General features: G+C 46.5%; 1 protein-coding gene across 13 annotated transcripts in view; it reads right to left on the bottom strand.

Annotated features, from left to right (window-relative positions):
• The window catches only part of mio (GATOR complex protein mio), a 560893-nt gene that overhangs the window by 484003 nt on the left and 51892 nt on the right, over positions 1–24998 (bottom strand). For 11 of the 13 annotated variants that reach the window (XR_012826275.1, XM_075682897.1, XM_075682900.1 and 8 more), the window contains exon 3: positions 22969–23039. The exons of 1 other annotated variant lie outside the window; for it this stretch is intronic. Coding sequence is in view for 11 of the 12 variants with exons in the window: in XM_075682897.1 (XP_075539012.1) it covers positions 22969–23039 (71 nt within the window). In the remaining variant the exon portion in view is untranslated. Of the gene's footprint in view, positions 1–18015; positions 18047–22968; positions 23040–24998 lie in introns of those variants that run through there. One more of the 13 variants, XM_075682899.1, reaches the window with a different exon arrangement.

The raw sequence follows: 24998 nt of genomic DNA, 5'->3' as shown, positions 1-24998 counted from the left end.
ATAAGAAACGGGAAGCATTCAATCCAGCCATGACCTCTGCAGCGGAGGGCCGCACTGACGTTCATTTTCCTCCTCCTCGTCATCACTGGCAGCGGTGACGGCGTGTGCCGCGGGCACGCGTCCTCTACAAGTCGCAGTTCTGGGTCCGACTGTGCCATCAAACAGTCTTAACACCATCACAAAGAATCGTGACGGCCGGTACCTCCTAAGCTGAAAACAGACGTACACAACCGATGAAGACTGCAGAGACAAAGACACTGAACATGTGAAGGTGGCGAAGGCCCCAATTCGTTGGTACTTGATTCGCTGTGTTTTGGTGCTTGCCGCGCCATCTACCGCACAAAATTAGCAGCTAGACAAGATTTGCAAAGCCTCCGAGATTTGCGATGGGCAAGAAGTATCGGAGGTCATGTAGAACGGAGAGGAGGCAGCCGCAACTGCCTTCTGGCCGACCCCACGACGGTTAGATTTTTCCCGATTTTGCTTTTTCTCGCCGTTCTCTCCGTTCCGGAGGTGACGCAGCCTTTTGTGTAGGCAGTAGGCGCTTTTCTCTGGCCATGTGCCAGGCGCCAAGCCACCGGCACGGTGGCATGTAGCTCGAATTATCCGTGGCGGAACTTTCTCTCATTCGAATTAATGGGCTTTTTTATACGTAGACTTCTGTGGAGCTTGGCCGGACCAAATCGTACAGTTCGAATTATCCATAAATTTGAATTATTGAAGTTCGAATTAACGAGCTTTCATTGTATTTCGACAGAGGAGCTAAACAAGGCTGAAATGTTCTGGATCTGTCGTGTCCAGCTCGAAGTACTGTATTCACGAATGACACTGAATACCTTTGGCTTAGAGACACTGTCCAGAAACACTCCGTACTGCACCCTCCACCCTTACCTTGATCAGAGTGGGCAGCGTTGACTTGGTGGCCGACTTGAAAGAATGAACGCCACGTATGACGAAAAGCACCCAGTTATTCTACCGCAAAGGCATCACTTTAAGGGCTTAGTGGTTACTGAAGCTTGCTGTAGTTTTACATGACGGTGTGGCAAGCACTATGATGCAGATTCGACAGCGTTACTGGGTTATACGTGCTTGACAAGAAGTTAAAACGAATCATCAATGCTTGGTTTCTCTGCAAAAAATACAACGGCAAACCTGCAAAGGTGCAATTTGTGCCAATGACTGAAGACAGGCTTCTCACATCATGGCCATTTGAAGTAGTGGGATTAGATTTTGCAGGCTCAATATATGTAAAGAAACATGAGACTGATGGAGTTACATACAAAGCTTATATTCTGTTGTTCACATGTGCGACCACGAGAGCTGTACACCTTGAATTGACGAGTGGAATCTCTACAAGCTCCTTCTTACTAGCGTTACGTAGGCTTTTGGCTCGTAGAGGAGTGTCCGCAACACTGTACTCCGATAATGCTTTCGCATTTAAGACAGCATAGCGAGACCTATGGGACATTTAGAACACGATGAAGAGCTCTCCATTTGCATCTTTCCTCTTGACGCATCGCACAGAATGGAAATTTATTATGCCAGGTGCGCCTTGGTGGGGCGGCTGGTGGGAGAGACATATCCAATCAGCCAAGTCATCTTTACGCAAAGTGCTGGGAAAGAGCAAGCTCAACAGCGAACAAACTGAGACTGCACTGCTGGAGGTAGAGGCGGTCATCAATTCAAGACCCCTAACCTATACACATATGGATGCTAGAGAGCCCTCTCCACTATGTCCTGCTCATTTTCTGGTCAGGAGCTCATTTCTTGCCTCTCCAGAGCGAACCAACAGTGACGACGAAGCTCGAAGTGCACAGGCTACACGACATGACCTCAGCAAGAAGTTGCGATACTGCCAGAAGCTCGTGGAACACCTGTGGATCCGATGGAAGAAAGAATACCTCCTCGAGCTGCGGGCACTTCACATCTACCTGTCACATCATAGTAGCAGTCTACAAGTAGATGATGTAGTACTCATCGAGGAACCTAACATCTCTAAAGGTATTTGGCCACTGGGATGAGTCGTGGGCGTCTTCCCTGGTCAAGATGGAGTAATCCAAGCCTGCGGTGTGAAAGCTCAAGATGGCAAGCTTATAAGGCCAGTGCAGAAATTGTACAAGCTTGAATTGGACCACGCTACTGGGGGGCGGCAGTATGTAGAGAAAGACAAATAAACGGGGCAGGCAGGCACTGCAAAAGAATTAGTTGGAAAAATGAGTAGCTCTCTGTCTGGTTTCTTTGAGTCTCGTTAGTTTTATACAATGACAAAGCTGGAATGACGACAATGCAACAATGCCATCACAACCTTGTGCCCAAGCTATTTGACAATGGCATGATGACAGTCATCATCATATCATCATCATCAGCCTGGTTAAGCCCACTGCACAGCAAAGGCCTCTCCCATACTTCACCAACTACCCCGGTCATGTACAAATTGTGGCCATGTCGTCACTGCAAACTTCATAATCTCATCCACCCACCTAACTTTCTGCCACCCCCTGCTATGCTTGATTCTCCTAAAATCCAGTCTGTAACCCTTAATGACAATCGGTTATCTTCCCTCCTCATTACATGTCCTGCCCATGCCCCCCCCATTTCTTTTTCTTGATTTCAACTAAGATGTCATTAACTCGCATTTGTTTCCTCACCCAATCTGCTCTCTTGTTATGCCCCCTTGAGGTTACACCCATCATTCTTCTTTGCATAGCTCGTTGCGTCGTCCTCAATTTAAGTAGAACCCTTTTTGTAAGCCTCCAGGTTTCTGCCCCTAGGTGAGTACTGGTAAGACACAGCTATTATACACTTTTCTCATGAGGGATAATGGCAACCTGCTGTTCATGATCTGAGAATGCCTGCCAAATTCACCCCAGCCCATTCTTGTTCTAGTGATTATTTCCGTCTCATGATCCGGATCCGCGATCACTACCTGTCCTAAGCAGATGTATTCTCTTACCACTTCCAGTGCCTCGCTACCTATCATAAATTGCTGTTCTCTTCCGAGACAATTAAACATTATTTAGTTTTCTGCAGATTAATTTTTCGACCTACCCTTCTGCTTTGCCTCTCCAAGTCAGTGAGAATGCCTTGCAATTGGTCCTCTGAGTTACTAAGCAAGACAATATCATCAGCGAATCTCAAGTTACTGAGGTATTCTCCATTAACTCTTATCCCCAATTCTTCCCAATCCAGGTCTCTGAATACCTCCTGTAAACACGCTGTGAATAACATTGGACAGATTGTATCTCCCTGCCTGACGCCTTTATTTATTGGGATTTTGTTGCTTTCTTTATGGAGGACTACGGTGGCTGTGGAGCTGCTATAAATATCTTTCAGTATTTTTACATACGGCTCGTCTACAACCTGATTCTGTAGCCTCCATGACTGCTGAGGTTTCGAATGAATCAAATGCTTTCTCGTAATCAATGAAAGCTATATATAAGGGTTGGTTATATTCTACATATTTCTCTATCACCTGATTGATAGTGTGAATATGGTCTATTGTTAAGTGGCCTTTATGGAATCCTGCCTTGTACTTTGGTTGACAGAAGTCTAAGGTGTTCTTGATTCTATTTGCGATTACCTTAGTAAATACTTTGTAGGCAACGGACAGTAAGCCGATCGGTCTATAATTTTTCAAGTCTTTGGAGTCCTCTTTCTTATGAATTAGGATTATGTTACCGTTCTTCCAAGATTCCGGTACGCTCGAGGTCATGAGGAATTGCGTATACAGGGTGGCCAGTTTCTCTAGAACAATCTGCCCACCATCCTTCAACAAATCTGTTGTTACCTGGTCCTCCCCAGCTGCCTTCCCCCTTTGCATAGCTCCCAAGGCTTTCTTTACTTCTTTCGGCGTTACTTGTGGGATTTCAAATTCTTCTAGACAAGTCTCTCTTCCATTATCATCGTGGGTGCCACTGGTACTGTATAAATCTCTATAGAACTCCTCAGCCACTTGAACTATCTCATCCATGTTAGTAATGATATTGCCGGCTTTGTCTCTTAACGCATACATCTGATTCTTGCCTATTCCTAGTTTCTTCTTTACTACTTTTAGGCTTCCTCCGTTCCTGAGAGCACGTTCAATTCTATCCATATTATACTTCCTTATGTCAGCTGTCTTACGCTTGTTGATTAACTTCGAAATTTTTGCCAGTTCTAGCTGTAGGGTTAGAGGCTTTCATACATTAGCGTTTCTTGATCAGATCTTTTGTCTCCTGCGATAGCTTACTGGAATAACGTCTAACGGAGTTACCACCGACTTCTATTGCACACTCCTTAATGATGCCCATAAAATTGTCGTTCATTGTTTCAACACTAAGATCCTCTTCCTGAGTTAAAGCCGAATACCTGTTCTGTAGCTTGATCTGGAATTCCTCTATTTTCCCTCTTACTGCTAACTCATTGATCGGCTTCTTATGTACCAGTTTCTTCTGTTCACTTCTTACGTCAAGGCTAATTCGAGTTCTTACCATCCTATGGTCACTGCAGCGCACTTTGCCGAGCGTGTCCACATCTTGTATGATGCCAGGATTAGCACAGAGTATAAAGTATATTTCATTTCTAGTCTCGTCATTCGGGCTCCTCCACGTCCACTTTCGGCCATCCCGCTTGCGGAAGAAGGTATTCATTATCCGCATATTATTCTGTTGTGCAAAGTCTATTAAGAACTCTCCCCTGCTACTTTTAGTGCCTATGCCAATTTCCCCTCCTGCTTGTCTTTAGCCTGCTTCTTGCCTATCTTGGCATTGAAGTTGCCCATCAGTACAGTGTATTTAGTTTTGACTTTACCCATCGCCGATTCTACATCTTCATAGAAGCTTTCGACTTCCTGGTCATCATGACTGGATGTGGGGGCATACACTTGTACTCCTTCAATTTGTAACTCTTATTAAGTTTCACATCAAGACCTGCCACCCTCTCAGTAATGCTATAGAATTCCTGTATGTTACCAGCTATATTCTTATTAATCAGGAATCCGACTCCTAGTTCTCGTCCCTCCACTAATCCCCAGTAGCATAGGACGTGCCCGCTTTTTAGCACTGTATATTGTCACGTGGTAGTGACGGTTCAGAAGGCAGCAAAACTGTGATTAATGAAACGAGCATTCTATTGGGCGAACTTGTGCCCTCAAAAACAGGCTACACTAAAAAACAACGGTAGCGGCGAATACGATTGGCGGTCGTCGAAATCTGATTAGCAGGTCAAGCGTGTCGGCTTTTATACATCAGTCGTCAAATGTTATAGACTAATCGTTGGGATGCGCGTGCCTTCCACAAAGTTCTACACCATTCGCGTCAGGCGATGAAATCAGATAACATAAGGTTCAGTGACAACAGAAAGCGGATAGAAGCATCGATAACTTTCCAGAAGCTTCGGATACATGCAGGCGCGTCCTGTGCTGTACGATAACATTTGTTAGGCGGTGAAACATGTCGCCCGATAAAGACAAACAAGTACAAGTGTCAATACCCCCTCTTAAAAAGCATCGACCCGATGCTGCACAGAAACAAAAGTAATAAAGAAGCACTTGCAGCAAAGAAAACAACAAAATAAGGAAAGTTCGTCAGCGTCCGTAAAATGGTTTAAGACGCACCACGTGGACCACTCCAGATCGTGCGCGGCGCCCCTGTGAATGCAAAATGCCGTCTGGCACGACCTCATAGTCCAGTGCGCCAATACGTCGGATGACCTTGTAGGGTCCGAAATAGCGCCGCTGTAGTTTCCCACTCAGTCCTCGTCGGCGTATCGGGGTCCATACCCAAACACGGTCGCCGGGCTCGTACTCGATGAAGCGTCGTCGGAGGTTGTAGTGCCGGCTGTCGGTACACTACTGGTTCTTGATCCGTAGGTGGGCGAGCTGTCGGGCTTCTTTGGCGCGCTGGAGATAGGTAGCGACTTCAAGATTCTCCTCGTCAGTGACGTGCGGCAGCATGGCGTCGCGCGTCGTCGTCGGGTTGCTGCCGTAAACCAACTTGAACGGCGTGATCTGTGTTGTTTCTTGCACCGCCGTGTTGTAAGTGATGGTAAGCATGCTGTAAGCGATTGATTGTAAGCGTATTTCAGGCGCTCCGTCAGACCATTGGTTTGCGGATGGTAGGCAGTTGTCTTCCTGTGGCTAGTCTGGCTATATTGCAGAATGGATTGGGTGAGCTCTGCTGTAAAAGCCGTTCCTCTGTCAGTGATGAGGACTTCTGGAGCACCATGTCGCAGCAGGATGTTCTCGACGAAAAATTTCGCCTCTTTGGCTGGCTGCCTTTTGTAGAGCTTTAGTTTCAGCGAAGCGGGTGAGGTAGTCCGTCGCCGTGACGATCCATTTATTTCCGGTTGCTGACGTCGGAAAGGGTCCCAACAAGTCCATCCCGATCTGCTGGAATGGTCGGCATGGAGGCTCGATTGGCTCTAGTAATCCAGCTAGCCTTGTCGGTGGTGTCTTGCGTTGCTGACAGTCTCGGCATGTCTTGACGTAACGGGTGACATCGGCGGTCAGACGCGGCCAGTAATACCTTTCCTGTATCCTCGACGGCGTCCGGGAGAATCCGAGGTGCCCAGCGGTTGGATCGTCGTGTAGGGCGTGCAGTACTTCTGGACGCAGCGCTGACGGTACAAGAAGAAGTTATCTGGCGTGGACTTGTGAGAAGTTCTTCTTCACGAGCAGGTTGTTTTGTAGCGTGAACGAAGACAACCCGTGCTTAAATGCCCTAGAGACAACATCGATGTTCGCTTCCAATTACTCGACGAGGCCTTTTAGCTGCGGGTCTGCTCGCTGCTGTTTAGTTAAGTCTTCCACGCTTATCATTCCAAGGAAGGCGTCGTCGTCCTCGTCGGCTTGCGGCGGGGGATCGATGGGGGTGCGTGATAAGCAGTCGGCGTCAGAATGTTTTCTTCCGGACTTGTATATTACGGGGACGTCATATTCTTGCAGTCTGAGGCTCCACCGCGCCAGCTGTCCTGAAGGGTCCTTTAAGTTAGCTAGCCAAAACAACGCATGATGATCGCTGACGACTTTAAATGGCCTGCCATAGAGGTAAGGACGGAATTTTGCTGTAGCCCAAATGATGGCGAAGCATTCCTTTTCAGTCGTAGAATAATTGCCTTCCGCTTTTGACAGCGACCGGCTAGCATAAGATATCACCCGTTCAAGTCCGTCTTTCCTCTGGACTAGGACGGCACCGAGGCCTAGGCTACTGGCGTCAGTGTGGATTTCAGTATCGGCGTCCTCGTCGAAGTGTGCAAGTACCGGAGGCGACTGCATGCATGGTTTGAGTTCCTGCAATGCGTCAGCCTGCGGTGTTTCCCACTTGAACTCGACATCATGTTTCGTTAGATGTGTTAGCGGCTCTACGATGCGTGAAAAGTCCTTGACAAAGCGCCTATAGTAGGCACACATGCCAAGGAATCTGCGCACTGCCTTCTTGTCAATTGGCTGCGGGAACTTTGCGATGGCAGCTGTCTTCTGCGGGTCTGCGTGTACTCCAGATTGGCTGATGACGTGGCCTAGGAATAGAAGCTCATCGTAAGCGAACCGACACTTTTCATGCTTCAATGTGAGCCCTGATGACTTGATGGCCTCTAATACTGTCACAAGCTGCTTAAGGTGATCGTCGAAATTTCTGGCGAAGACGACGACGTCATCCATGTAAACAAGACAGGTCTGCCACTTCAATCCTGCTAAAACCGTGTCCATCACGCGCTGGAACATTGCAGGCGCCGAGCAAAGTCCAAACGGCATAACCTTGAACTCGTAGGCCGTCGGGCGTGATGAAGGCAGTCTTTTCGCGATCCCTTTCTTCGACTTTTATTTGCCAGTAGCCAGACTTGAGGTCCATCGACGAGAAGTATTTGGCGTTGCAGAGCCGATCCAATGCGTCGTCTATCCGTGGGAGGGGGTATACGTCTTTCTTCGTGATTTTGTTCAGTCGACGATAATCGACGCAGAAACGTAGGGTTCCATCCTTCTTCACTAAAACAACTGCAGACTCCCACGGGCTTTTCGACGGCTGGATGATGTCGTTGCGCAGCATTTCGTCGACTTGTTGTCTTATAGCTTCGCATTCTCGTGTCTAAACTCGGTAAGCGCACTGGCGGAGTGGTCGAGCGCACTCTTCGATTATTATGCGATGCTTTGCGACTGGTGTTTGTCGAATCCTCGATGACGTCGAAAAGCAGTCTTTGTATCGTCGAAGCAGACTTCTGAGCTGTTGCTGCTTAATCATGGGGAAACTTGGATTTATGTCGAAGTCTGGCTCGGGAACTACGGTCGTCGGGGTAGTTGCGACAGAATCTGAGAGGGCAAACACATTGCTGGTTTCCAGAATTTCCTTGATGTATGTAATCGTCGTGCCCTTGTTGATGTGCTTGAACTCCTGCCTGAAGTTTGTCAGCAACACTTTCGTGTTTGCTCCATGCAGTCGAGCGATCCCTCTTGCGACACAAATTTCACGGTCGAGCAGTAGACATTGGTCGCCTTCGATGACGCCTTCTACGTCAGCGGGTGTTTCGGTGCCGACCGAAATAACAATGCTGGAGCGAGGCGGTATGCTCACTTGATCTTCGAGCACACTCAAGGTGTGGTGACTACGAGGGCTCTCCGGCGGTATAGCTTGATCTTCCGACAGCGTTATTGAATTCGACTTCAGGTCGATGACTGCGCCGTGTTGGTTCAAGAAGTCCATGCCGAGATCGACGTCTCGTGAACACTGTTGCAGGATAACGAAGGTGGCAGGGTAAGTCCGGCCATGAATGGTAATTGTTGCCATGCAGATTCCAGTCGGCGTGATGGGGTGTCCTCCAGAGGTCCAAATCAACTGGCCTTCCCATGCAGTCTTAACTTTCTTCAATTGGGCTGCGATGGGTCCACTCATGATGGAGTAATCGGCTCCTGTGTCTACTAAGGCAGTGACTGCGCAGCCATCGAGAAGCACGTCGAGGTCGGTGGTTCTTTGTCTTGCGTTACAGTTAGGCCTTGGCGTCGGATCACAGCTGCGTCGCGTCGACCTGTGGCTGGTATGTGGCATCATCACGTGGTCTCTTGTCGGCGTATTCTTTGCTTCCAGTCTTCGTCGGGACGGCGGTGTGTCGTTGTTATGTCGTCGAGGCAGTCTCTTCGTAGTCTTTGTAGGCGGCGGAGGATCTTCGTCAGTTCGACGAACAGCAACCGCACCTCCATCGGTTGCTGCTTTTAGCTTTCCGGATATGGACTCACGGATCGGCCCCGGGCTGGGCCAGTGTATGGACGGCGCTGCGGCGACAGGTAGCGGCCTGGTGACGGCAAACGGGATGGTCGTCGAGGGCTCCACTGAGTAGCGACGAGGTAGTCAGCGATGTCACGAGGGCGTTCACCTTCCCTCGGGTGCTGTGTGTCGATGGCGAAGCCTCGCAATCCCAGGTCGCGGTATGGGCATCGGCGGTACCCATGGCCGGCTTCGCCGCAGTGGTAGTAGAGCGGGCTGTGGTCGGGGGCGCGCCAAGTGTCCGTCTTCCCCCCGTAGGTGCGCTCGGCGATGGTGGTCGTGCTGCTGGCGGCGGCGGACGACGAAATTGCGACGTTACAGGGCCCTGGCACGGTCGCGGAGGGGGACCTAGACGGCATGCGACGGCAGCGTAGGTCATCGCTTCTGGCTGGGGCTGCAGTAATTGAGGTTGCACCTCAGGAGCTTCCAGCGATCGCTGAACCTCATCTTTCACTATGTCAGCGATCGAGGCTACTTGAGGCTGCGACAAAGGCAAGACCTTGTGCAGTTCTTCGCGCACAATGGCCCTGATGGTCTCTTGGAGATCAACGGAGCCGAGCGCTTGGGTGGCGCACTGAGGCGTGAGCACTTGGTGGTTATATTACCTAGCGCGCATTTCTAACGTTTTCTCAATCGTCGTAGCCTCTTTCAGGAACTCAGCTACGGTCTTCGGTGGGTTTCGGATTAGTCCGGCAAAAAGTTCTTGCTTTACGCCTCGCATCAAGAAACGCACTTTTTTCTTTTCGGACATTTCCGGGTAGGCGTGCCAGAAAAGATGGGTCGTCTCTTCTGTGAAGATGGCGATGGTCTCATTGGGTAGTTGGCCTCGGGTTTCCAGCAGAACTTCAGCCCTTTATTTTCGGACAACGCTCGTGAACGTCCTCAGGAAGTTACTGCGGAACAGGTCCCATGTTGCTAGGGTGGACTCCCGGTTCTCGAACCAAGTTCTCGCAGCATCTTCCAAAGAGAAGTACACATGTCGTAGCTTAACCTCAGAGGTCCACTTATTGAAGGTCGATATCCTTTCGAAGGTTTCGAGCCAGGTTTCAGGATCCTCCGACGTAGCTCCACAGAAGGTAGGGGGCTCTCTGGGTTGTTGAAATACGATGAGTGACTTTGGGGCAGCCATTGTGGTTGGCTTGGCCACAATCTTCTTGGTCTTTTCAGGTAGAAGCCCGTGCTCTGGGGGCAGCTGTTGCAGTCTGCGGCTAGCACGCTGGTCTTGGGCGATGTTAGTTTTGTCCGTGGGCTTCAGGCTTGAATCACGGCTTTGCGGGGGCATTCGGTACATGAACGCACTAGCGCTTCCACCAGATGTCATATGGTAGTGACGGTTCAGAAGGCAGCAAAACTGTGATTAATGAAACGAGCATCTTATTGGGTGAACTTGTGCCCTCAAAAACAGGCTACAATAAAAAAACAACGGTAGCGGCGAACACGATCGGCAGTCATCGAAATCTGATCGGCGGGTCAAGCGTGTCTGCTTTTATACATCAGTCGTCGAATGTTCCAGAGTAATCGCTGGGACCCGCGTGCCTTCCACAAAGTTCTACATTATTCGCGTCGCGCACACATGCGATCAGATTACACAAGGTTCGGTCAGAGACAGCAGATAGAAGCATCGATAACATTCTAGAAACTTCCGATACATTCAGGCGCGTCCTGTGCTGTGCGATAACATTTGTTAGGTGGTGAAATGTGTCGCCCGATAAAGACAAACAAGTACACGTGTCAATATGCTTCATTTGTCCTCCTAACTTCACTGAGCCCTATTATATATTGAATATAACTTTATTTCCAACAGGTTGGGGGAGACAGGGAAGAAAAGCTGCAAGTGCAGCTTGAAAAAGCACCCTGTCCCCTATGACCACAAGACATGGGCAGCGTGGAGCTGCTGCGTGTTTTTAACAATACAAAAATACACAGTTTTGCAAGAATGCATGAGAAGCGCTAAGTGGAAAGTGAGTAGTTGCGCATAATGAAGTTACAAAATGTTTCACATATGACCAGATGAAAAAAAAACATATATACACATATATATGTAATATAAATGTGAACAAAAAGCTGTAAACTCATCTACTCTGCACTTCTGAAATAGCTGGCCATATAAACATGAATATTAGTCCCGCTGATTTAGTCGAGAAAATTCTGATGGGGTAAGGGCACATATATCAATGCCAGATTTGTTGTAAGCATTTAAAAGCCTTGGTAAGTTGTTTTTTAGCATTTGTGAGCTGTAATTAGTTCTAAAATGGTGCACAGTTCAGGGTTCTGTGTTTCTTGTGAAACGTGAGGGGACACATTCTTCTAAACATGATATTTTAACAAGGGATAGATCGCTTTTCCTGTTCATGTAATAAAACTTCTGCATAAGTCGACGCTTATAGATTCGTGCGCTGCAATAATTTTAAACTTGTCAAATAAATTCTCGGTGTGTGAAGTGTATGGAACATTTGCTAGGACGCATACTATCCTTTTCTGTAATAAAAATCATTTGTTTAAATTCGTATCAGTTGTAGTGCCCCATACGAGGTGACAATAATTGAGATGAGAGGCGAATAAGGCGTTGTATAATAGTACTTTAACTGATGGAGGGAGAAGGTAACAGTTACGGCTTATTATACCTGTTATCTGGCTCAGTTTTTGCGTTACAAAGTTTTATCCATTTTATCCCAAAGTTTATCCCGTTTGCTGCCCTCTATTTCCTCCAATAGCACTGCTAGACTCGCCTCGCTGGATACCGTTCTAGCGTTAAATGGTGCCAGGTTCAGATTCCAATGGCGGCCTGTCCGGATAGAGGGATTCTTAGCACCCTCTGCTGCGTCACAGGTCTGACCGCCGCCGTGGTGAGTTGCTTCGCAGCTGCTGGGGACTGAGGGCCGGGGTTTGATTGTTGCATTCATATAGGAGGTTGTGGCCAAGTACTGCACCAGGGTGGCCAATCCTGCTCTGGTGAGGGAGTGCACAACCGGTTCTGGTCACCGGGATCAGGCCGCACTCCAGGCCTGTTTATGCAATTTTATCAACACGCACATTTTTAATTTTTTCTATCCGGTGGAAAATTGCGCGGCACCGGGATTCGAACCACAGTCCTCTTGCATGCGAGGCGGATGCTCTACCTCTACGCCAGCGCTGCACCACTGATGAGAGTAAGATATCTCAAACCTGGAATTATGACAATGGAACAACCATGACAGCATCACGACCAGGAGCACGCACATGGTGGTACAAGCAGGTAAACAACTTGGGCCACTGGGTCGGCGTAAGAGATTGAATAGATAGATAGGCTGAGAGAGATAGAGAGAAAACTTTATTTGCCACTGCAGGGTTGGAAGTTAGGGCAGGTAGGCCTAGTGTGGCTCCCAGATGGGGGCGACGTCTTGGGCCCACAAGATGAGCTCCAGTTGTGTTTTCTTCGTCTGCTCTTGTCAGCAGCTGGTTCCAACCCTCCTCGGAGGGAGCTGGCAGTAATGATTGTGGGGGAGGGTTACCCTCGCATCCCCAGAGAATGTGTGCCCGAGTGACGAACACTCCATGGTCGCACTTACTACAGGCAGGGTCGTAATCCCTACCAGTGATTAAATAAAGCCTAGAATGACTGAGAACAGAACCGGTCTGCACTCTGCAAAGCATGGAGGCTTGCGCTCGGTTGAGGTCAGGGTGGGGAGGCGGGTACATGTGTCTCGTCTTCTTGTAGAAGTTAGTAATTTCAGCATAGGATTTGGGAGCCTCAGCAAGAGCATCCGTGTTCGAGGGGTCGGCCGCCCGGCTAGTTAGGCCTCGGGCTAAACGGTCGACCCCTTCATTTCGCAGAGTTTCCCGCGTGAGCAGGTACCCACACTAAGTTTACAGTTCTGTCGAGAGCACAATGGCAGAGGATGTGTGCGGCAGGGAGACAAAGTGAGAAATTTTTGATGGCTTGTTTAGAGTCACTGAGAACCATGAGCGTTCGGGGATCCATGATGGTACCTCTTTGGCAGCAGTGGAGGAGTGCGTGCGTACTGTAGTGACGCTGATAAGAGTCGTGGTTGATGTGGCTATGCAGGCCACGTATGTGTTAGAGCCGTATTTCACTGCATCCACGTACATGGCATGTTCGTCGGCAGAGTAGGTGATGTCTAAGGCTTGTGCCTTCAGTTGGCGGCACCTATCGTGGCAGCCGGGTAACACATTCTTGGCTATGGGTTTGATGACCAGCCGACTGCAGACTCCAGTTGGGAGGGCAGCAGTGGGGTGGATGTCACCTGTAGGGTTGATGTGAAGATGGTTAAGAATGTAACAACCATGTTTGGTGCGAGAAATACGGTGCATCTGTGCAGTCTTGTGTGTCTCTATCAGCTCTGTGAGGGTGTTGTATACTCCAAGCTGGAGGAGAAGCTGTGTGCTGGCGGACTGGGGCAGTCCCATCGCCGCCTTGTACGCTGAGCAGATGATGCTATTTAACGCCTCTTCGTCGTTGCGGTGGAGGTGGTAATAAGGGTATGTGTAGACAATCCTGCTAATGAGGTAGGCTTGTGTGAGGCAGCAGAGGTCGACCTCACGCATTTCCCTGCAGCAAGTGGTGATGCGGCAGATTATGCCGTTGATTTGGTGGGTTGTGGTTCGGAGGCATTGGATGGCTTCCAAGTTCTGCGTGTTGGTCTGCACCAGCATGCCTAACACGCAGAAGGCCTGTACGGGGGGTATGGAGTGGGTGGTGATGTGGAGCGTGATTGGCTCTGGAGGGTCGGCGATGGGTCGGTGAACAAGTCTGTCTCGTATAACTAACAGTTCAGATTTGGTGGGCGAACAAACGAGACCGTTTGACTGCATGTAAGTGTGAAATGTGTTGATTGCCTGTTGAAGTGAATCTTGTATCTCTCCATCCGAGCCAGAGTTTGTCCAGAGGATGATATTGTTGGCGTATTTTGAGCGCTTGATGTGGAGTATGGTGTCCAGAAGTGAGGGAAGGCCTCGCATAATAATGTTCAATAGGAACAGGGACAAAACAGCTCCCTGTGGTGTTCCACGGGTGCCCATGATGACTTTGTCGCTGCAGAGGTCTCCAATGTGGAGTTCAGCAGTGCGGTTGTACCTGCCAAATGATTTCCTGGGTAGAGAGTCCAGCCCGGAACCCAAAGATGGTGGAGGGGAGGAGATCCTCCTTCTCTGCGTGAATGTGGAGTCTGTTTGAAAACGGCTGAAGTAGACAAAGAATTCCATTAGCATTAAAAATAAAGTCGGGACATTTGGCTGTTCCAACTGGGTCTAGTTGGGACACGGTATATTTAACGTATTTTCTGGTCTATAAGCCGCACCTCCCCCCCCCCCCTTATCGGCAGCTTTTTCAAAAAAAAAAAAAAAAAAAAAAAGCTGATATAAGTCGCATCGGTGTATAAGATGCAACTCTTCATTCGGTAAGCGATATAAAAAGGAATACAGTGACATTTCATCTTGTGGATGCGGGTCTCACTCATTGCAAGTGTCAGTGTCATTCCAATAGAAGTGCGGTAGCAGTGATATGGACACTCCAGGCGCATTTCTGCTGTCGTGGTTACCGTGATGTTCCGTGTAAAGCCCAAGGACGATAACATCGTCCCTGCATGCCTTATGCTGTATGTGCGAGTGAAAACGTGTGATGGTGAGCCAAATCGCACACAAGGGAGGAAAGCAGGATGGCAGTGAAGAAGGGAGGGGGCTGGCTTGTACTCTGTTAGCAACTGTGTAGTTTGTGCAGCAACACCCGCCGCATCTTGAAAGTGATCTGCAGATGCGACGACTACAAAGTCTGTCGACTTGCAGTTGGCCTGCCGCTGCTCGCTGCTCCATCCTTCTCGCATGGTGCTACGAAACTCAATCACGAAAAGAGCCTGGTACCTGCATAGCATGCACACAACCCGTACAAAGTGCCAGAAGAGGTCAACCCAGCGTGCTATGCATGGCCATAGCATCCAATCCAGAAAAAAAAAAAAAAAAATATATATATATATATATATAACTTGCATTGTTTTACAAGACGCACAGATGAAAAATTCAGGAAAAAATGTGGTTTATACACCGGATAAATATGGTACCCGAAATTCAGGGCTGTCTCGCTAAATTCAGCATGGTTGGAAGTATGTGCTGCACCTATCTGGTTAAAATTGCCATACCTGGTGAGTGCTTCTTTAAGGTCCCACTCCAGCAGCATGAACACTCCATATTCTGTTCTTTTTGAACAGCTGCAGCGGCTCCTCTGCTTATCATATAAAGTTGTCGTAGATACCATTGAAAAGCTTAGTTTTTGTAGGTTCTAAATATATATATTACATGCAAGTGGATATGTAAGCTTAAAAAATAAATGCCAATGAACACGCTAAGGATAAGCGGTTTTTGCTGTCTCAGTTGTGACCACATTTTGAAAAACCTACAGTAGTGACAGCATTCTAACTTGCACTGCAACTTTGAATCGCAGCAAAAAGCTGCAGGAAAAGCGAGAAATTGATACAATTTTCATCGTTTCAGAAAAAATGTTATCTAGTGCCGCCTACATGGTAGAACGAAAGCACTGAATGAGAAGTTCACTGTCCCTCCGAATGCAGCGTGTCAGAACAGTTTACCTCTGTGATGTAGGTTTCAGACATCTCTCACTAGAATTCCCTGGTCACACTCATAATGCCCTCTAATCATGTGCTGTTGCCTGCTTGTTGTTGGGCTAGGTCTCTACAGTGCAGACAAGGCTAGAGCACATGCCAGCCAAGCAGTGAGGAGAGTGGGCTGCGTGTTACACGAAGTGAGCAGGGATCGCCTATTGTGTGCTAATAATACTAGCCTAAAATTACATTCAGCCATTTCATGGCGAAGGCAAATAGAGGCATACGATGGACGCACCCCTTTCCTGGTCCTTTTTACTGTTTGGCGAACAAAACCATAGTTTCCACTGCATGGCAGTGAGCTGGAATGTAACTTGTAGTGAAGACCCAGAACACATGCACCGAGCAGCCGAATGTCTTATGTGATTGCTTCCTCTTTACCTATTTTTGTGCATCATCTTTTTTGTCATGTGCACAGCAGCAGTCGACAGTGCTTTTCTTTTTCTCTCACGGACTTGTTCACAGGATGAGGAAATACTGACAAGTTATTACATTCATACAGCATACTGAAACAGAGGCACCATTATTCCGAACAGAGAGGACCATGCATGGTACACATCAACTGTCGCACACAGGCTCCCCCAGGATTTCATTACTATGGTTGTATGAAATTAAATTTATTCCTTTGTCAGGCACTTTCTGCATGAAACATGAATAATAAACAACACTACTCAAATGAGAGAAACTTATGTTGCTGCTGTCAGTGTAGCGAATTCGATATCACGCCATGGCAGTCGCATTTTAATGGAAGCCATATTGTCACATAGTAGTGACGGTACAGAACACAGTAGCAATACTGTAAATGATGAAACTAACTTTTATTGTGCAAACCTGTACCCACAAAAACAGGCTGCACTTAAAGCACTATGATAGCTGTGAACACGGCCGACGATCGTCAAAATCTGATCAGCAGGTCAAGCGAGTCGTCTTATATACATGAGTCATCAAAGGTATCATCAAAGGTGCCCACGTGTCTTCCAGAAAGTACTACACAATTCGAGTCATGCATACATGCAATCAGATTACGCAAAGTTCAGTGACAACAGACAGTGGATGGAACCATCGATAACATTCAAGAAACTTCCGATACATACAGGTGCGACCTGCACTGGGCAATAAGATTTGTTAGACAGCAATCATTTGACGAAGATAAACAAGTACACATGTCGATATGTGACAATGATTGTGCAAAGAGCATTTGGAACCCGAGGCGACACTGCAAACGAAATACATGCCGTTGCATGTGATGAGTGTGCATTATTTTTGGCTAATGAAATATTTGTTGAGGCAATGACTTGGTTAATGCTGTGTATCGATAATGGGGCAAGAACAGTACATGTGACCCAATGTAAAATAAAATATTCATTCTTACAATGTATAGCATTTACGTGCTCTGGGTAGTACTATCAATTTTTTTCAAGACATCGGTTTGGTGTTATGTCATTTGGGTATACAGACTTGAAGAACTAACCTCAACCTCCAGTTTCCTGGAAGAAAAAAAGGGAAAAGGCTGCCTAAATTAATTACACTCCCTCTTCTATATGTGCCATCTTTTAGATACGGGGGTCCTGCCTATACTGTGAGGTACATTTTTAATTGACATGTTCACTTTGTCATTCCTTTGCACTGCTCAGCTGATGACATGCAAATACAGGCCATCTGAACTGGCAGTGTCGCAGTGTAACATCTTTAAGAGTGCACTAATGCGCTGATGGAGCAGGGATCACACACAGCCTGCAATTCATATTGAGATAATGTTGAACCAACTGGCTTTTTAGAGCAAAGCTGTGTATGGCTAGGGTTTCGTGCATTTTTGTTCACCGTGAACACAAGCTGTCATCATCAATGGCTCATACCCCCATAAGCATCCATGCTCCCGTAAGCAAGAAAAAAATGCAACGACTCATAGCCCCATAATGCAGAGGCTACAAGCACACAGCAAAGTGAAGTGAACAGTGCTTAAATTCTTTCTAATCACGCATACAACCTACAAAACAGCATGTCGAAAACTGTCATCATCAATTGCTCATGCCCCCATAAGCAAGCAAAAGATGCAATGACTCAGAGGCCCATAAGGTTCATGGCTACTCTGCATGAATTAGGTGCGATGACGCTACCCCTGTTGCCATTGTGGGTGATGTGGATGTGTTGGTACTGAAAAGGGAGTGGCTTACGTGTTTCGTGTTGCATCGCTTGCGATGCCACACCACCGATCCGGCCAAACCAACAATCCAGTGGCACACATGCATAGATTTGACATAATTAAAGAATGTGATTGCAGTTGCAAGTGAAATAATGACCACCGATCAAGACAACAAATGAGTGTGCCTATCTTTTGTCACGATGACCACCCATCAAGCCAACAAACGAGCTCGTACCTTTGTTCAAAATTATGTGTAACCTCCGTGTCAGGTGCTAAGCAGCTTCGCTGGTCAACCACCTTCACAAAGTGGAATGGCTCCACTTTGTGGAATGATTTTTAAAGCGAAGCTTTCTTTGTCTTTTCCTTCAACTTTTCCACTGCTGCTTCTGCTGCTACTGCTGTCAGTGTCTTGCACTCCGTGTGGGGGTGGTGGTTCAGAGCGTGTATATACATTGCAGGAGGCAGGAGCGCAGCAAAGAGGAAAGGCAACACACGAAAGTCGTTTGGACTTTTCCATCTACAGTCGTCAAAATGCCCACTGGAGTTCTCTCGGTGTTGCCGCAATACCCTTCCGATGTCTTTAATTATCCATGACCCCGCGCAAAAGCATTGCAGAAACTGCAGCACCTACTTTTATACTAACATGGAACAGTTCAGAGGGGAGGAGGAAGATAGAATGGTAGAGAGGACATAGGAAGAGAAGGCAGAGAATGGGTAGAACCGACGCAGTCATGAAACAAGTGAATAACAGCCATGCCAGTCTTCGTTGACAGCTCATATAGATGGCGGGAGGGTGGGAGAGGAAAAAGGTGACGCTAGAAGACGAGAGAACACCACTACTAGACATGACAGTACTTGCGGACGAACTGTATAAATTTAAGTTGGGGTATGTTTAAGCAAGGTACGTTTCTGCTATTTCTGAAAAATAAACACATGCGAATTTGTCAAGCAGACCATTGACACACAACGTGCAGACGTAAAGCTGCATTAAACACCTTAGCATCCAGGTGACCCCACGGAAGCAGCTGCACGTCAAATCAACAGCTCTGTGGCTATTGCATTGATTGAGGTCGCGGGTTCAATCCCAAGCATGGCAGCCGCATTTGGACGGGGCTGAAATGCGAGAATGCTCGTGTACTTAGATTTAGGTACACACTAAAGAACTCCAGGGCTCAAAATTATTCTGGAGTCTGCCACTATGGCATGCCTCATAACCTGATCATGGTTTTGGCCACATACAGCCCTAAAATTCAAATAAACTTTGACACTTCTGCCACGATGCAGTGTGCCATGTGAGGCAATGACTATGCTGACCTTTTCAGCGGTTAATGGCGCACAACCATGTCTCAAGCAAACACATCACACTCTGTGTATTGTGTATTAAGCAGACAAACAGCAGCAGTGAATGCACAGCAACGTTTAAAACCAGCTCACCGCTCTCATATTGCACTAAACACCGAAGAGATTAAGCATTCACTGTCAACATCGCCACTAATTATTTCGTCAATCAAAGCCAATAGCACAGAAAGCTTCGCTTACATTGATTCCCAGTGTGTGGAATTCGCATGATTTTTTTTTATACTGCTATACATGCACTATCTGTAAGATGTGATAGCCACCATCACACTTTCTTGTATGCGCTTATGTGCTTGCAAGTGCTATTACATACACATGTGTGATTTGCTTTTTATTTATCATAGATATTCTCATAGGTTTTATTCAGTTTTAGCAGATTTTATTTTTTCTATTCCGAGATTCTTCTGCAGGCTGTTCAAGGCTGACGTGCAACTTCACCACTTGCACAGAGAGCGCTACAAGAGTGCACGCTTAGAGTTACTGTATATGCTCTCCTTGGGAAGAGGTGCACCTACAGTAGTGCTTTTTGACTACACTGTGCTGTTTTCCTCACATACTAGAACAGCGTAGCTCAGGGACAGTAGGCAAAACACATATGCAATCTTTTGTCCACAGTTTGCATAGCCAACGACACTCTACGCCTTGAGAAACAAGACAGGTCTGGTCATGCGATGTCTGCTGGTGGTGCTGAACAGTCTACTGCAGCTGCACAGCTCATTAAAGCCTGTGCAGCTTTCTGGAGCCGTCGGTGCTTGACACCTGGCTGCACCTATGCATACGATGGGCAGAGCTGCCAGCACGGAGCTTTCCACAGCATTTATAAACAACACAAACACTGTAAATAGCTCCTTTTCTGTTCACTTTGTTGTTCTCTATACTTTCTTTCGGCTGTCCACAGCTGTTTACCCTATCCCTTGCTGGCTGACGTTCAGTGGTCAGCTGTCCACAAGGCCCTTACGGTCCAGCCAGCAGAACACTCTCCCCTTTGTGTCACAACCACAAATAAAATTGCTCACTCACCCTCTGCTCATGGCAGTTGCATTGTGACGGTCAGGAATGTGACCCAAAAGACAGGTTTAGAAGGAGACCAACCCAATGGTCAGCTCTGGGCATTTCTGATTCTCGTGGACACATTTGGGGTATATGGATGAAGTGATTTTCTCTTGTGTGTTGTTGCCTCATGTTACTTTTCCTACAAAATAGACATAATTGACGCAAGCGACAAGCAGTGCGCTTCATGGTGAGAAGGAATGAGTCATGCCATTGTTCAGTACATTATACTCCTGTTGACACTATGCGTAGCAACACGACAACGATGGCACGCCAGGGCAGCACTCATCACTCACGAAACTTGAGCAGTAGGGTGGGAGAGATGCCTTTCTCAACCAAAGCAGATACCCCGTCATCACATGTGTGTTGAATCGGCAACAAATATTCTTTTCCGTCATGAGTGGCTGGCGTTGTTGGTGGTTGAATCTGAACTATCCTTAAAGGGATGCTAAAGGCAGATACTAAGTCGATGAAGACTGTTTAAGTACCGTTCCAGAAACCTCGCAGTGCTTGTTTCGTGCCAAGAGAAGACTTAGTTTACAAGAAAATTGCATCTGAAGGGTCAGAATACCTTATTCGAAATCAAAATCTCGCACCACCTAACCGGGGGAGTGGTGACGTTACATACGACATCACCACCCTCTGCACCCGTCGGTGAGTAAAACAGCGCCCGACAAACGGCGGTACCGAGCCAAGACAGAGGAGTGGATTCGCCGCTGCAGCTGGTTTTTGTTCAAGTGACGTAGACCATTCACGTGGAAGTTGAATTCTCTGCTACTTGAAGTTTTTCATGAGTTTCGTAAGCCAGCAAAACCAGTGCAGCAGTACGCGATAATGAAACTACCAAAACGTGAAAGCGTGGGCGGTGCAGAGTCGAGCAAAAACGAAACCTTTCGATTACCTGCATTGTTGTCAAGGGTAATTTCACTGAGTTCTTTTTCTAAAAATGAAACAGAACTGGACAAGTAGCATTTTATTTCATCTTATAATACAATACAAGGATGTTTTTTGCAACTAGTAGTTCAGTACTCGTGACTGAATTTAACTGAGGAGTGCTTTCGACATCGAGCAAGTGCTTGAATGTCCCGGGGGAGTCTCCAATCATGTCCTGCATTTACTTCAATTTCTCGATTATTAAAGTTCTGTTCACGATAATACTGACCTTAGAGATTCTCTAGCACTCATCTATCACTTTAACTTGACTTAGCATTTGCCTTTAGTGTCCCTTTAAGATGGCTTCCACAGTACCCCTACCTTAAGATCACCCCGAACTATTAAAGGCATGCGTTTCAAAAACTGCTAACTGGATTGTCAATTACGCAAATGTGTACTCAAGGTTATCTTTTTCATGTGTTTACAGCGCATAAGTCCTTCAGCAGTTTCTTTTTTTTCTTCCACAACTTCCAATTTCTTTTTTTCAACAATCATTTATGTAACATTTTTGGAAAGCTAATCATAAAGCATCTATTTATCCTTGAAAAATTTCTTTCCAACCAGGTTTCAGATATTTTGAGAGGCTATTTCATGCGGTTATTAGAATGCCAATTGGTGATCTTGAGTTTAAGACTGACCTTGTTTGCCCTGATAGTTGGGTGTCTCTTTTTCACTAGCCAGTACAAGCATCAATTATACCATAACAAATATTCCTGCCATAAATATATACATCTGCATTTTACTATTCAGTATTTCATTAACTATTGGATATTTGCTATTAGTACTTGAAAAAGTTGGTATTTGGCCACCTCCACCAAAAAAAACCTATGCTAGGCACTCACGGGTTCTGTTCAAGGTTGCCATTCCGACAAGCTGAATGCAGTCAACTTTGTGCATGCATCTGAAGTTCAAAATTAGTTGTGTCAGCTATACAATGAGCAGTGGCTAGGTGAAACAAGACAATGGCTGGTACTAAGAGCAAATGATCACACTATACATGCAAATAAAACAAACATGATAGATTTGCAATTATAAAAAAGCTAATGCAGATTCGACGCACATTTTTGAATTTATGTGAAGGTGGTTAATGAAATGCTCTAAATTTGTCCATTTCATTCCTGCGCATTTGGCGTAAGGGAAACCAGCGCAGGTGCATCTGCTCTTGCACACACGTCCTATACTGCCTCGCATTTCTTCATTTCTTCTTATTTTAAATGTATTGCTCACTTCATGGCCAAGCACCTGTGGGTAAGTGCATGAAAATCATCGTTCTCAACAACATGGGGCAATCATCTCAAAGAGCTGGTTGGAAGCACATGTACGATTGAGGCCTAATGGTTACAAAAGGTTAGAAATGTATGTTTTACTAAAGGAATTGTACTTTGATTTGATATATATTTGCTGCAATCGGGATATTTAGGTATCATTAGTTTTTATCACTGAACAAACCCATAGGAAACAAGGCCAGTAACTTGGACATCTATAAGGGTAGCAAGGATGGCAGTGCTCTCCTGCATGCAAGCTGTTCGGCAAAACAGCAGCAGCAGTCAAGAAAGTCCAGAAGGGTTTTGCAAGGGAAGCTTCACGAAGTGCAAAGGTAGCCACGGCAGAGGGAAGGGAAGGAAGGTACATGCGTGTGACTCACTGGTTTCCCTGCTAGATGCATCCTTCTCTGGAATCTGGAAGAGACGGATGTCGGTACCCACAAGCAGGAACCTGCATAGGACATTCCATCTGACCGTCACATTACTTGAAATGAAAAAAAAAAATTACATGCTTTTAAGCTAATTTTTCTCAAGATTTCAAGCAAGCAGCCTGTCATAACACTATATTTCTTGCATGCAACCAGGTAGTGTTGCATGCTTGCTATGATGAGAGCTTGCCCTTGAATAAGCCTACAGTTAAAATGATGACTATGTTAACCTTAAAGGGCCCCTAAACAACCTGTGACATTTTTTTACACATTTCAAGCATATGTGCGCATTATCGGATAGGGAATGTTGCAACTATCCCTCGTGAATGTGGCAGTGCTACATGTCGTGGGAACCCCACAAATTTAAAAAAAAAATAAAACAATCTCACGCTTCTCCCCTGGCCTCTCCGGTGCCTCCTTCACATGTTGTGATGCCAATAGGGTGCTCCAGGTAACATCAACAAGGGTAAGCACTGTCAATTGGTCGATCATCAAGAAATGACGGCGACAACCCGACGTGAGCTGATTAGTGTTTTGAGAATGGAGGCGGCTCATCTTTTGTGTGCCACTGAACCTTACATGAAGCATTCCATTCAGCCAGCTTCATGTGGAGGGCCATTAGGGGAGGACAATAAATGAGCCTTTCTTCTGGCATGTGAACGCAACCCGCAGCTTTCGCTGCAGTGCGTACAGTTGGTGGCCGTGCACAGCAAGATGGAGAAAGTGCAGGTAGGAAGGGTAGCAAAGGAGAGCAAAAAACAGCGACGGTCGCTGTTACCTACGGCCTTAAGTCCATAGTGGACAAGTACACACCATTTAGCATGTAACTAATTTGCGACCTCACGGTGGCTGAGGAGCCCTTTAAAGGTATGACACATCATATCTACCTTCAGTTCTCCAATTCCCTCCCTGTCTGTCAGATGTTGTCTCCATCTTTTTTAACCTGCCTCTAAAAAAGATTTAGCACTTGCTCATGCTGCTGCAGCCAACTTTGATGGGCCATACCATAAGTAAGATCTTGTTGAGGTTCTTGAAATTTTTTTCGCAAGAAACAAAAATGTGGTACATTGTAACAAGAAAGCTTGCATTACTTTGGGTTACTTAAATGTTAGACTTTTTTCATTCCAAACTTTATATAACCGACATTCTCCGGCCAATCTTGCTTGCGTCTTCTGACATCCAGAAGTTTGAGTGTTGAAACTTGCCTGATATATTCCAAAATTATGGCATCAATTAGTTGAGGTGAATTTTAACTGCATATTTCATAGGCTTCTTTCACCAACTTTCTTGCTCACGCCATACCAGATGGCACTTCTTGTGCACCCGACCATTTCTTGCCTCAAGACTCTTGCATAGATGGTGGTTTGATTCCCGGTCAAGGGTGGCCACCTTCCGACATGGGTAGAATGCAAGCACACTCCCATCTTCAGATGTAGGTGCACGCTAAAGAACACCAAGTGGTCAACTGTGACCTCTTGTAGCATATGTGTTGCTTTCGAATAGTGAATCCATATTTTTAGTGAAATGATTTCCTGCCTGTACATACCCTGCACAGTGACACTTCATCATCATCATCATCATTTATTGTCCCTTAAGGACCCCTTTCTGGGTATTACATAAAGGGGGGGGGGGTGCAAATGCATCAATAAACACTATGGTCATTATTATACAATGGCTATTTATACAACAGCAAACAAAACTTAGTATACATGCTAGAAGACAATAGGCGAGAAAAGTAAAAACAAAACAAAAATAAGGTACAAACTGACAGTAGAAACAGTAGTATAACAGAGCAGTAAAAAAGAAGGTAGATGTTAGAGTAACAGCGCAGTAGTGGTAGGTTAAGGGTTTAAGAAACATGACAATAGGTGCCTAAATTTATCTGAATCCCTTTCATTTACTATACGGTCGGGTAACGCATTCCACAGTTCAATAGCAGTAGGTAAGAAAGATCTGTTGAAGGCATTAGAGGAACCATGCAG

The sequence above is a fragment of the Dermacentor variabilis genome, chromosome 2 (assembly GCF_050947875.1).
Source record: "Dermacentor variabilis isolate Ectoservices chromosome 2, ASM5094787v1, whole genome shotgun sequence".
Taxonomy (NCBI): Eukaryota; Metazoa; Arthropoda; class Arachnida; order Ixodida; family Ixodidae; genus Dermacentor; species Dermacentor variabilis.
The sequence above is the reverse complement of the archived record's forward strand: the minus strand, read 5'-3'. Positions and strand labels throughout refer to the sequence as shown.